Source organism: Neodiprion fabricii, chromosome 6 (genome assembly GCF_021155785.1).
Source record: "Neodiprion fabricii isolate iyNeoFabr1 chromosome 6, iyNeoFabr1.1, whole genome shotgun sequence".
Taxonomy (NCBI): domain Eukaryota; kingdom Metazoa; phylum Arthropoda; class Insecta; order Hymenoptera; family Diprionidae; genus Neodiprion; species Neodiprion fabricii.
The window spans coordinates 17,155,654-17,170,031 of NC_060244.1; the positions used below are offsets into that span (position 1 = coordinate 17,155,654).

At 42.3% G+C, this 14,378-nt stretch overlaps 1 protein-coding gene across 4 annotated transcripts in view; it reads right to left on the reverse strand.

Annotated features, from left to right (window-relative positions):
• LOC124184938 (visual system homeobox 1-like) overlaps positions 1–9,387 on the reverse strand; it is a 75,994-nt gene extending 66,607 nt beyond the window's left edge. For all 4 annotated transcript variants that reach the window (XM_046575191.1, XM_046575188.1, XM_046575190.1 and 1 more), the window contains exon 1: positions 7,728–9,387. In XM_046575191.1, the coding sequence (XP_046431147.1) occupies positions 7,728–8,190 (463 nt within the window). In that variant the 5' untranslated portion in view covers positions 8,191–9,387. The remainder of the gene's footprint in view (positions 1–7,727) is intronic.
• Between the last annotated feature and the right edge of the window lie 4,991 nt (positions 9,388–14,378).

The following is a 14,378-nucleotide window of genomic DNA, read 5'->3' on the forward strand; positions in this document are numbered from 1 at the left end:
TTTACTAATAATAGGCGCTGCTTAATAGAATGGGCAATAAACTTTTGGACCGCACTGTACGGGGGCTACGTAATGGACATAGTTTGCCGGTAATGTCCAAGACTAATCTCCGCGTTATTTCATTAACGCGGCTCTCGAGGGTTGCGGGGGTCGGATGAGCGCCGGGACGAGGGGATGAGGATGGCCTCGGGGCGTGTATTGGGACTTTGTCAAAGGGTGAAAATTTATCACAACTATACCGAAAGAAGAAGGACAAGTATAATTATCGTCCGCGCTCAAACCTTCCGACCGATTATACGTTAAGCCGATTTTCTCGATTGGGGGACACGATATAGGTACACGTTTTCCTGCGAGTTATGCGGTCAACGAACGAGGCGGTTCATTTACTGGCGGAATGTTTTTTTCCCCTGCCATCTCTCCAACTCTCTTCATCTTTTGATGATTAAACGATAAAGTTTTTCAGAATTTATATTTCAACGTCATATTCGACAAATGTAACATGAATTTTTTGCTCTGTTAAATAATTTATAAACGAAGATCGTTATTACCGAGAGAAATGTTTAGCTACGATTACCGTACAGTTCTTGATTGTTTCACTTTTTACTGTAATCGAAAAACAGAGTTCTGGATACAACGTGATAGTGAATTCTTTGGGTTTACCGTGAGAAAATTTAAAATGCGTTTGTATTATTTTTCATTATGGTCAGTGGTTACATTTGTTTCGTTACTATTGCGATAATTTAATGCTGGTGCAACGATGAAGTGATACTACGCCTTATTTATTTGACAAAATATAATAAACTAAACATCTTTGTAGTATTGACAACTATCATCGTACTAAATAGTAGAGCCGTGCCTACAATTTTACCAACTTAACCGGCAAACGGTTAACCTGTTCAATTATCCAATGACTTGACCGGTTATTTAAAAAATAGTTGAGAGTCCACTATTTTATGAATTTTATGTAATCCAATCAATATTCGGACCTATTTTTTTCAGTGTGCAACACTTCACTTTTGACTACCTGATATTCTATCAACTCCCAGATGAAAATTCTCGCGAAGAATGAACGAATGAATATTTTACTATTTGGACAAAGGAACAATCGGGAACGATTGTTTCGTGCGAAAATTTTTACGACGACTATAGATATTCCCATGGAATTGATTTTGCGAGGGACTCGACTGTCCGTACCAAAGAGTGTAAGGGTGCCCATATAAGTTTGCGGCATTGTCACGCTGGGGTAGATTGATTCGTCAGAACAGATTAAACGATTAGGTATAGGCTCAGAGGGTCAAGTGATTGACACGGCCTCGTAAATGTAATACGAGAAAATAATAATCTGAACCCGGAAGAAATGAAAGAGAAACGAGGAAAACTTTACCGAGGAAGTGATGAACCGAGTCCGAATGATCTTGTTTCGTTCCGCTATTTCTTCACCTTCCGTATGCGACGAAATATTAAATCGAAGAGAGGAAAAAAGGGGGAAAGGCAGAAAAATTAAAGCAAAGAAAAATTTCTTCTCTCAATCAGTGACTCTCGCGTTTATAATTGAAGATCGCTGCACTGTTCAGTTGACAATTCGTTAGTGGATAAGTCTAGACCAGATCGTGAAGCTTGGAGTAGAAATTTCACCTTTCATAGCCTGTATTTATGTACGTACACACACACACACACACATATATATATATATATGTATGTATATATATATTTATGTATATAAGGTGTACACGTATAGCGTGGCCCAATTATTCAAAGTTGTTAAGGCGAGTTAGGACGCTTAAAGGACTAAATTAAGACATTCCAAGCGACAAATCTCCCAAGAATCTCAATTAACTCTCGCGGATCCAGGCGTTTAATTAACTGTTTAATTTCGTTTAATTTGCATTCACAATTATATGAACTGCCCCCGGCAGCAGCGCAGCTCGAAAGGTGGAAAGGAAGAAGTTGGTCACGCAAGCGTTTCTTAAATATTGTCGGAAACACGGTAAAATTTGGTACACGTAAGGATTTAGTGTGATTGTAGTTGTCGATGCAACATTTTCTGGATATTTCAATGTTAAATCCGCAGTTTTTTTTTTTTTTTTTTTTTTTTTTACTACTTTTACAATATATTTTTTCAATCGAATAAGACCTTGGCGTAAATTTATTGCCGACCAACGTCAAAATTATCGCATTTTCTTGCGAGAAAATACAGTACGTGTAATCGTAATCAAAAAAGAATAATGCGACACGTAATTAGATTTTTGGGTTTCTTAGCTAAAAAAACTCCGTTTCATTTTGTACTTACAGTTGGAACTTGTACATTTTCCGGTTATGGTGAAATATGAAAATAGTTAAAGACTGTACGGTGAAAATCATGGCTAGAAATTTTACTCTGTGCAAGTTTCTATAAATGGCTAAACTCAACTAGGTGTCGATAATGTAAGTCAGAAGTAATTTTATTTTATATCTCGTATTTATTCACGTCAATTCTAGTTGGTTTTTTAATGTGGTCCTGAAAATCACCCGTCAGCTGTTCAGCATTTGGTAGCTAGTTGAATTCGTAGCGCCAGAACAGTGACCATCACATTTTAGTTTCGTTTCGGATTACATGTAAGTCAAGCACACATTGACTATGCAAATTCTTACGCCAGCCTTTTACAGTATCGAATGATCGAAGTGACACTTAATTTTATCAATCTAAGTTGATGTTTTTCTCTTTCCACGAAGCATGAAATTTTCAAAACAGCTTGCAAGACGTGTCATTATTACAAGATCATAACGCACAAAATTGTCGAACGAGTATTACTATAAAAACTGTCACAATCGGGGCACTTTCAATTATACCTCGTTCAAGTGTCGGTCTTCGCTGTAATGCAATTTTTCATTACGAAACCAAGTAAGTTCGAAAGAAAAAATCCATCCCATTGACTCTAAATGCGTGCATGATTATTATTTTTTGGCAAAAAAAAAAAAAAAACATAATTATCACCGACTGAAAATGACGTTGGATTCTCGAATCGAATGACATTGCGTTAATCGTTCGTACTACCTTTCATCACGAGGCAAGTGGTTCTCCCGCACGGCACAATAAAATCCATCGAGAAACACACTCTCGGCCTGCACCTAATGCAGACCCGTACCGCGATCGGCCTACAATTCCTATACACATAATACAAGCACTTCCCCGTTAGCGGGAGAAGGAACAAAGCTCGGGAGCGAATTAATAATTCGCTAATTTGTTCAAGATTTTTTACTCGAGTGGCTGGTGGCTTTGTCGTGAATCCGTCAGAATGGGGAGGTGAAAAGCGGCTTTCAAGTACTAATCAGTATCGACCTGCCACCGCGAGTCACGCGTGTGCGTGTGTCGCTGGTTTCTGCGTCGGTGGGACATTCCGCCAAAGGTTAAAAGAAAGCACAACTCGTCGCGGGGGCGTCTCGCGGCTCACCCGAGCTTTTCCGCAAGCTCGATTCGTCCCTCGATTATTTCCTCGGCTCTCCCTTTTGGAACACCCTGTACCACCAGGTGGAGGGTTCGTGAACGGGTCCAGGCTCGGAGGAGAGAAGCCCAAAGGCTTACGGAGAGTTCGGAGGAGGTCGGCATTGTTTCCGAACCTTCGAGCGTTCTCCAGGCGATCGCACGCTGGCTTCGGTCTCGGGGTTCGTTTGAAGTTGGCAATCAACTAGATTGCCTATCACCGCCGTTCCAACGCCCGCTAGAACCGCTTTGCCGCCAGAAAACGGTTATGAAAAACTCCTCCCGGCACAATCCGAGCGGCCATTCTCTTCGCCCCGCGTCGCTTGTTTTTTTTTTCCCACTTTCCTCGCCCCCAGCTTTCGCAATTTTCATTTTTCCTCTCCCTCTCCCCTCGTCGCCGCCTTTCTACTCGTCGATTCCTCTTGTCGCGTCCACCCGATTCCTTGATTATTATCATCGCGTAGATGGTCTCGAACCGGGATTCCAAACCAGGGATACGATTTTCACCGAGCGCCGGTTCGACGGTCCGGCGTTTGATTCCGAGACGGATTACCCGAGTCGCGGAGTTTATTCAATCAGGAAAACGAGATCCGAAATTTATCGGGTTTCCGTATTCATGAGCATGGCGGAAAGTTCATTACCCGTTCGGATGTAGCTTATTGATGAGCCAGCTCTGAACTCTGGTCGCGAATCGATTTCAGATGGTACGCTTTGTGTTTGAATTTAACCCTCGACTATCTTTGTCGGCTTCCTTTTATTTTTATGTGAATTCGACTTTGTCGCATGTATCTCCTAATATCGAATTTCACGTACGTCGAACGCAAAAAAGGCTCAACGGTCCCGTTATATACACAATTCTAAACAAAAATACTCCAACGCATTTTCATTTGACGCAGAAATATGAAAGCGGCATGAATAATACGAATTTACTATCACGATTAACGCTATTTCGAGTGTTCGGTAGAATAACTTTAGGCAAAGTGACGAATGTTTCTATTGCCAAAAAGGCACCTTAGCTAGTGATTTAGGTACTTTTTCGAAAAAAAGAATTCTTTGCAACTACAATCCTGTTTGGTAAGTATTGTTATTATTCTTATTCTTATTGTTATGTTATTAAAACACATTCGTAGCGTTTATTTGAAGAAAAAGAGAATAAGCTCGTCTATGCAGAGAACATTTATCATATATTATTATTTTTTAGAGAGTGACTTCTTCAAATTTTTCATTTTCCTGTTCATGACTTTGACCGAGATTTAAATCTGGAAGTTGAAAATTTTCATTTCAAATACGTGCAGACACGCTATAGCTTACTCTTCGAAAATTCATTTGACAATGTGTTTACGGAAACTGAATTGTATAAAACAATTTGAGTCTTTTTGCTATTTCTCTCTTTTTCTTCCCTGTACGATAAATTTCATTTACTTTATATTTTCCCCGCGTAATTACAGCGTGAAAATAAAAATAGATGAGGAGATCCGGACAGGGAGAGAATGAGAGAGAAAAAAGTGAAACGAGAAATATATGTGCGTAAATTACAGAGCTGAGATACGAGATTGGCACACTCGTCTGTAAAATCACCTGCAGAGCTGATGAATAATTTCATTCGCAATGTGAATCGATATTACTCGATACGCCTAATAAATATAATGAGACACAACACGATCACTCGTTACGTATCCGAACGCGGATCGTACCTTCGTCTTTAAGTCTGCTTAGATTTAAGAAGGAATAAAACAAAAAGTAAAAATAAAAAAAAAAAAAAAAAGAAAAAAAAACCGAGAAGAGGGAAAAAAAAAGGAAGGAATATAAAATGCGTCAAATGAACGCGCGTACGCTGCAAGCAAGGCGAGGTGCTAGAGCGACGTTTCAATGGAAGGGCAGATCTTTTGTTCTCCTTGGAGGAAACCTGACACCCGAAAATCGTTCTCAAAATTCACTCCCGAGCGAGCGAGACTCGCGGACGAGAGAAAATCTTGGCTTAATTACGCTGATGAAAAAAATATTCCACCCATATATACGCGTGTACATATGTATATAATATACGTATATACGTAGAAACGGGGCCCCGGGGCCGGGATTAAGTAACTGTCCAATTACCATTTCACACCTTATGACGAAATTACTAGAGGCAATACGAGTGGGGAGCAGCGGCTTGTGGATTCCGCAAGTGGAACGCGGTGAATTGGTTCGAAACATTTTCTCCTCATCCTCTGCCGGAACATTGTTGGTAGAGATGAATTTTTTCCCACTTATTTATTAACTTGTTATTTTTCTTCGACCGTTACGGATCGCGAACGAGTTTTGTCGGAAGAGACCTTATCGGCTAGAGAATTACGGATAGGAATTAGTCGAGCTTTCGAAACGATCGGTGATCTTGTCGCATTGTTCGACCGGGTGAATAACTGGACGGGGGTAACGTTTGAACGGATATTTTCTCGCTATCGATCGTTGGGAAAACGCGAAACGAGATGCTTCAACGGTCTGAACGAGGGGAATGGTTGAGAACAACGTTTCTGTCAACAGCCATTTTTACGTATTGTCGTAGGTTCATTGTGCCCTGGTGAGACGTTGCAGGTCTACCTCCGACACTCAACTCATTATACCACTAATTATTTACAACGCTCTGAATCATTTCGGGATTAAAGGGATAAAAAACGAAATAAAAAAAAAAGAAAAAAACAAAAAAACAAAAAAAAAAAAAACAACAGAAACAACTACAACATACGTATGCCAAATTCCCACAGGACGTGGTCGACGCAACGTTTATTAACCCCCTTGAGTCGTGCTCGGCATGACCATTTTAAAAATCAATGACGAGGCGACGGTGAAACGGTTCCTTCTCCCATCCCCAGTTTCGCGAACGTCTGATCCGGACTAAAATTGTTCTTGTGATATCGTTATTTAATAATGTCGGAGGGCCGTGTGATCAGTGGAGGTCGAGAGAGAGAGAGAGAGAGAGAGAGAGAGAAAAGGAGAGAGAGAGAGAGGGAGCAGCTGCTCCTTCGACGATGTTCCCATGCGACAAAAGTCCATTGAGTCTTCTCGCCACAATGGATACTTGTAGGTGCAGGGTGTAACAAAAGTGTATCGAATTTCTGTAATTCAAGCCTAAGTGGCGTCAAGTTAAGTGATAGCCAACCAGTGCGGTGGCTAAGTGCCTGCTTCACACTTCGTCGATCCTAGATAACAGATAGCCATTAATTTACCTCGGGAGTGTCTCCATTCCGATTCTCTCGCATGCACCGTTCGAAGAGAAACGGGAAGAGAGAAAGAGAGAGAGAGAGAGAGAGAGAGAGAGGGAAACCTCAGTTTCCATAGGTAACAAAGTATTTCGCCTATCACGCGATTCAATCGATTGTACGTTAAGGAGACTCTGTACGCGAATGACGGTTGTGCGAAGTCGTGTGATGTGCGGAACGTTCCGATTTCGCTAGGTATGTACCTGTTCAATTGCCTCGAGCTCTTTCGAAAGAGAGAATATTTGAGAGCCTGGTGAGATCGTCTCACGTCTCGTTATCTGTTGCCAAACACTCGGCGTGGATTTGACTATCGTGTTGTTGACATGAACGAGGCACGATTCGAGGCGTTGAAACCATGCCGTTGCGTACTGTTTACAATTAGTCTTTGCGTATTCGACACGCGGTAAGTCTCGGTTGACGCGTGTTTCTGGTTACGGGAAAAAGATGAAAAATTAATTTTCCACCTTCTGCAGAGCATTCGATTAATCCCCGTAACTTGACAAAGTGAAATACAGCGAATTTCAAGTGATTTCTAGCTTATAGGATTATTTTTATCTATTTCCGGTGTAACGAGTTATTTTCGTTGCTTTCCAGTGTTATCCCTGACTCTCAGTGATTGCCCAGCAGTCCAAGCGACTTTCAGTGACTTTCAGACGGTATGGAATGACAGAAAATCGTCCAGGAGACACGAGAGCTGAGAGGGACCGTTCTAAGCAAGTAAGAATCGCTTTTTTGCCACTTTTTCACGATTTAAACGATAAATCGACAGCGTCGCGAAAATCGAAATCATTCGGCACGTGCCGCAAGACTCGCAACGATATCCGCAAAATTTACAACGCCTGGCGTGTCGTTTCCTCAGCATTATCACGTGACTTTCAATGCCTCTCGGTTATCTGGCTTGATTCCTCGTCGTTCGAAAGCACGACACGGTAATTCGGGCAAATCCGACTTCCAACCGTCAAACGCGTTCCCCCCTCGATAAAATTACATATAAATCCACGGTGCGTTTCGACTCTCTGTAAACTTACCGTGAGGGGGTGTGTGTTGATTGGGACTGTGCTGATGGTGATTGGTACCAACAGCGGTCCCCGGAAGTACGTGCTGCGCGTGCGCCGCCGGATGCAGGTTCCCACTGGGCGACGACGGAAGTTGTCCGGGTTGGTGGACCTGGTGATGCGCGACGTGATGCGCCGGGTGCGGATGCGGCGGGGGAAGAAACGCGGCCGCGACAGCGGCCTGGGCGTTCAGGTAAGCCATCCTCGAGGCGGTCAGGTTCCCAAGGTTCCCCAGGTTCCCCAGGTTCCCCAGATGGCTCGTCAGGGACGGCATGTAGTCCCATAGCTTATGGTGCGGAGCCGATGGGGCGTAAGAAACGGCCGAGACTCCGGCCGGCGGCGAGCCGTGCGGCGATCCCCGATCGGATCCGTTGGCGTTTCCGGTACCGTTCAGGCCCAGAAGCTCCTGGATCGCGAAGGGCGATCGCTGCGGCATCTTCAAGTCCTTTGGTTGAATCGTGGTGAATCAAATTACCATCACACGTTTTGCAGTCAACGATTTCCTCCCCCCAGGATATTCGGCTCGTTCTCGAAGCTCTTCCGCCACGGATCGCCGATCGGATTTCTCGGACTCCCCAAAGATATCGACTTCCCGATCCCGTTGTCGGCTGCTCTTCGTCGATTACTCGGTATTCCCACGGCCGTCGGACCTCTTCGGTTCTCTCTCGCTCTTCGATCGTTCGAAGCCCAAGCGGCGATTTCCTATCGCGCTGAGTGTGGATGGTGGACTCTCTTTTATCGCCAGAGGCGATTCCGCATGTCGTTGGCGGACCGTTGGACCGTTTCGGGTCCTACGTGTCTTCGTACACATCCATACCACAGTTTCCGATGATTCCGGCCGGGACGCGGGCGGCTTGATCGCACGATACACCGGACGACGACTGCGGACGTAATTTTTCTTCCTCGATTATTGTTTTCTCTTGTCTTTTGTCAACTGAAAAAACCTTGCCGTTTACCTCCACCAGGCGCGAGGTAGCGAGGAAAATATTTTTACAATTTCAAGTGACGAGTGACAAACAACGGAGAAACTTAGCTCCCGCGGTTTTAATGCCAAGCGACGGTAGGCGACACGATCGGTGAATATCGAATAGAAGAGTTGGGATCAATCGTAGCCGAGGGTGGCTGTTTTCTTTTCTTTTTTATTTTATTTTTATATTTACTGTTTTACTCTTCGATTAGATTACGACTTTTACAATCTATGACGTATATTTTTCTGCGGGGTTTATTTTTCCTCTATTATCGTTGCGTTTTAAATATCGTTGTATTCAGGTACAATGAGTATTCGATACATTCGCTCGAGTCTGTATTAGTTTCGATTATTTGACCAATCGTACCAACGATTGTCCCTTCGTTGTAAATCGACAATCGATCACCGCGCCTCCAAGTTCCGAGCTTTACGAAATAGACTTAAGTACAAAGGCAACTTTTTACGTTACTTTACCCAGCTCCGTTTGCTGTCTAACAATTACGAATTCTCCTCTCTTTGCGGTCACAAAAACGATTTTCCATTCCTCCCGTCGTCTGTATTCAGTGTTCGACTCTCCGCAACGACAACCACGCTCTTCACCGTTCACGAACGACTTCGGATTGCTCCAATTACCAAAAAGAAAATTCCTGGTCAGGTTCCCGATTTGGTTGATTAAAAGACCAAAGATGAAAAAAAAAAAAAAAAAAACTAAAACAACAACAACAACAACAACAACAACAAGAAACAAAATTTATTCCAATTCGTTCGTAGTCCTCAAATTGTTTCTGGCTCGTCAAAACCACACCATATTCGTAAGTTCATGTCACTAAAGAAAAAAAAAATTCACGACTTCCGGACTTCCTCGTTACCGTTTATTGCGTTATTCAACAACGCCGTTTCCTTGAAATTACTCGCGTCTTATTCGCCCAAGTTGTTTGTCCAACTGTCGCAATTACCGCAAAACGATATCGCTAAAATTCCGACAATGTCAAGTCGTTCGTTTTTTTCAATGCCGATTATCGCCGTCGGCGGAAACTGCGATAAAACAACACTTTTTGCGATTTGTTTAAAAACCGTTACTCGGTGCGAGTATCGCGTCAACCCCGGGAAGGGTTGCGACGGAGGTTTTCTACCCTGACCGAATTGGCGTCGCGGCGGTGAGCAACTGAGCTCCAGACGGGGGTGCCGGTTGCACGAACAAACCCCGCCGCTCTTCTCTCACTCCACGCTCTTTCCGGGGATATTCGCTCCGCACATTCGGAGATACAGGCATCGCGGACCCGCCGCCGCCCCCCTCCCCCCCCACCCCACCCCCCCGGCATTTCACGCACAACAGTGGCCGTCTCGCATCCCGGATTGGTCCGTTTTTTGAGCCTGGCATCCGGGCAGACATAGCCCTAGTTAAACCGGAAGGAGGGATTTTAGCGGGGACACGCCTTGCCAAGAACGCCTCTTCGGCTGCGTTCACACCGCGGAAAATCTCGAGCAGCCTGTTTTGAAAAATCCTATAATTTTTCCTTCACCATCATTTCTCGCACCTTTCACGTTGCGATTTTTCACCCGCTTATTCGTCGTCGGATTGAGGATATACTTTTTTTTTTTTTTCGTTTTTTTTTTTTTTTATATCTTTGCTTCCAAGGAAAATTACAGTCGTACGGAATCTTGTTCTTTGACGATATTTTTGGTATTCGAGGTCTCTTTTTTTTCTTTTCTTTTCACGAGCGATATCGGGGTTTGAAAAAAATTATTCCGAAATTTTCTTCCTTTCGCATCGTTCCGAAATAAACTTACCGCTTCTCGGTCCGATCGGACGGTGTGAGTCGAGCTTTTGGCGAGAGGTTTTATCAACGCCGTGGGAGTGGCCTCGGCGACGGCCAATCAGAGGGCGGCACTTCTGGCGGTGATTGGCCGTAGCGTAAATCGATTTATAACTCGCCCGGCGGATCAACCCCCGCGAATATCACCCTTGCAGCGGGTTGACTTAAGGCTCATCTTCCGAAAATTACGCCTTCCATAGCGCCAATTCGTGCTGGTGGGGCAAGATTATCGTTTTTAGTCTCTCCACCGCGGAAAGATGCGGGAGATATCTCGCGCTGGTTGGTTTTCTTTTGTCTATTTGTTTAAACAACGGCTACGACTATTGAGACTCGACGATCGTTTCGTCAAATTATGCACACGCTGGCTCCAGTATTCTGACATAATTAGGAATTAAACAATCGTCGAGGTATGAAAGAATTGAAGAAATTAAAAATATGGAAGCAATGAGAATACGAACGAATAGATTTGCAAATTTCGTTAGTAATATTTGAAGGCAGATTTCTCTAAGATTTTTATCGTTACAATAACGGTTCGAATTACAAGTAAATATTTAGTACACCTGATTAAAGTCGTCATCTACCGTATTTCCGGATCATTGCAGCATTTGATCAATTGGAATATCAATAATAAACCAAAGTTGCGTCGATTGGAACCGTTTGTTAATTCGAAAAATTTACCGACGTTTGATTTAGATTCTATTTTTCAGTTTTCTGATTCTGTACTACATATTTGCGACAATTTCGTACCGGATTATTGAAATCACTGCGACTGATGATCGTCGCTGAGGAGGCAAGAAATGCGTGTATTACATAGAACAGCGAGAAATAACTGTTCGTCGTTCCGTTTATAATTTTATACGTAAAGTAACACGTGGTAATTGGTGTAACGGAACCATATAAGACGGAAACATGCCGTCTGGAAATTTTTTTTTTTTTTTGACGAATAACCGTAATTTGAGGCTGCGGTGTTGAGAAATTAGCAGAAATTCTTTTATGCACGTATAAACCGTGAGTAAAACCAACGACCAATTAAGCTGTATACGTGTATGCATACCTATGTTCAGGTTTGAATATGATATTCGTTTAACCGTTTCTTCCGTATTCGGTAGAGAAATTTTTAGTTCCGCTTACCGCTCAGTCCTTGACTATTTTCATTTCTTATCAAAATGGAAAAATATAGTTCTAGGTAGAAAATGAAAATTAGTTTTCTAGCCGTTACCGGAAAGTCTGGTATCCGTTGCTATTCTTCCTCATTACGATCACTGTTATTATATTTTCTTGTAACTGTTGCGAAAATTTAATCCTTGTGCAACGATAAATTGACGTTAAAGCCTTGTTTAACTAAAAAAGTAGAGTAAACCTCACAAACTGATTTTGCGTTGCGATAACCGAAAAAGCATCGACGATAGCGCAAAATGGTTACGCGTATCTCGCTTTTCGTAATCCCAACAATATTCAAACAGTTTTTTTTAACGATACCTGTTTTACTGAATTTTTCTAGTTACTGTAACAAATGAAACTTTTCTCAGTGTACCTGCTCTCCTTATTCTCTGAGTTTATGTCCTTTTTTATTTAGAAAGTGCAGATCCAATTGTTTGAGTGCAGCGTTCGTCGCGAAATTTTCTGGTAATCGAGTTAATTCTATACGTCGAAAGTAACATTGCGAATCCGGTACAGGAATTTTATTCATTTGCAAAGAATTGTTCGTAACAGACTTGAGAAGATTCTTAACCAAGAAAGTGTGCGAGACTTTCGGCGCGTTGCGTCTTGTTAACAACAGAAGATAAGGATATTCTACAAATTGGTGCAGGATGAAAATTTCGAAAAACAAATCTTCTTTATTGGAAACTCGTATATGGCAGAGGATATATCATCACGTTGAGGATTCAGAAGCACAGTGCTGAGTTTGTTGAATGTTCAGAGAGATTGGTTGAAAGGATTCGAAACGAAATTGGATGGCAAAGAGAATCCCGGTGAAAATTAATTCATTTTCTGTTCAAGGTACATGTATACATATATACGTGTATATAGACAGTGATACGTACGTGCGAGCGAATGAGGCTTGTCAATTTTAAAGCGATCGGCAAATCTCTCCCCTCCCCCTCTCGATATTCCTCTTCCGACATATTTCCCGAAAATTAATACATATTGAAGAGAATCAAACCAGGCGTAATTATTGATATATTGATAAGCGGAATACTTTTCGAAGACGATTGGATCGGGTGGGTTGAAAACGGGTTCCGGAGGACGGAGATATTTGCGGGATGAAGACGCTGCCGCTGCTGCGACCCTCTACTAACCGCCTATAAGCATCCACCTATACCCCGGGATTTAGCCGAGGCTTGCAAAATTGTTAATCCGAAGCTTTTCCAATTATCAACCGCGCTCTTTGTAAGCGAAAATACTCAATTCAGATGTTAAACTCAATTACAGCATCGTTGATTAATCCTAAGTATCTTTGGATCTCCCGCCCCGCCCAAAACCCACCACCCTCGGATTTCTCCATCGCTCTCTTTCACCGCTTTCGTACCGAATGTCTTCCCTCCCCCCCCCCCCCCCCCCCTCTCTATCCCTCTTTTTCTCCATATTTCTCTCTATTTCCGAAACTTTCAAAGTATCACCGATTTTACCGAACGAGCAGTCGTCCGAATCCTCTGTATACGAGAACACCACGTTTCCTTGTATATTTCAGTCGTCTTTAAATTATCACTAGAAAGTAAAATTAAGTTCCGGGTGTAAAATAAAAATCATTCGTCTCGTGCAGGTAACCGAGAAACCTAATACGCGTTATTATATTGTTTTTCATTACGGTCGTTCGTTGTTATAATTTCTTGTAATCATTGCCACGATTTGATGTTGGTTCGGTGATAAATTGGCGTTGAGGCCTCGTTCCATCGAAAGAAAAAAAAAAAAAAAAGAAAAATGTAGCAAACAAAAGAAACTTGTATATTGTTGCAATAAGGGGAAAATTTTGCATCGACGCTAAACCGTCAAGTATTTGTACTAGATTTTTTTCGTTATTCCGACAATATTTACACCGTTGTTGTAACGACACCTATTACATTTTACGACAGAATATTCTGGTACCGTTACGATAAGTGATTTTTTTTTTAATTTTTATTTTTTTTTCTTTCCAGTGCACGTTGCCAGATGAGGATATTTTCATAATTACTGTCAAATTTCCTCCAATTTTTCCATCCCGTAGGCGAGTTTGTTTTTCCAGGGGTACGTTGATAAAAATCGGGATGGTCGATCGGGCCCAATGACGTTGCAATTATTTATTTCTCTCTGCGATTAGCGGCTTCCGCCGGATTCGTTGGGGCTGATAGGCGACCGGAAACGTCGAATCACTCAAAAATTTTATTCTCTCTAATTGCAAAGAATAACTTTCAGAATGAGAAAGGACCGACTCGATCAGCTCACGACTATCAGCTGTAAAAGAGTGCAACAGATCGCGTTCGAATATCGATCAACGAGTGCAAATTATACAGTAGGTACAATGCTGATTTTTTAACCGAAAATATGATCGCGGAGAAAGGTGATCATTTTTCATCTGTTTACTTGCCTCGAAAGATTCAACTTTCATTGTACCTGCAAACATATTTTCACAATTGCCGACGTGGATGAAAATTGGCGTTTGTCCGATACTTTTGTTTGTTAAAAGCTGTAAAAAAATTATCTCCAATGATCGAAAATGTAAACGGAAATTTGCTGAATCCGGTACAAGAAAAAAAAAAAAAAAATTACCGATTTGCGCGTCTTTATCGTTATTAAATTATGTTAACCATCGCCGGCTCTCGCCTCTTGTACAAACACATTGCGTAGTTTTCGATGAATTCT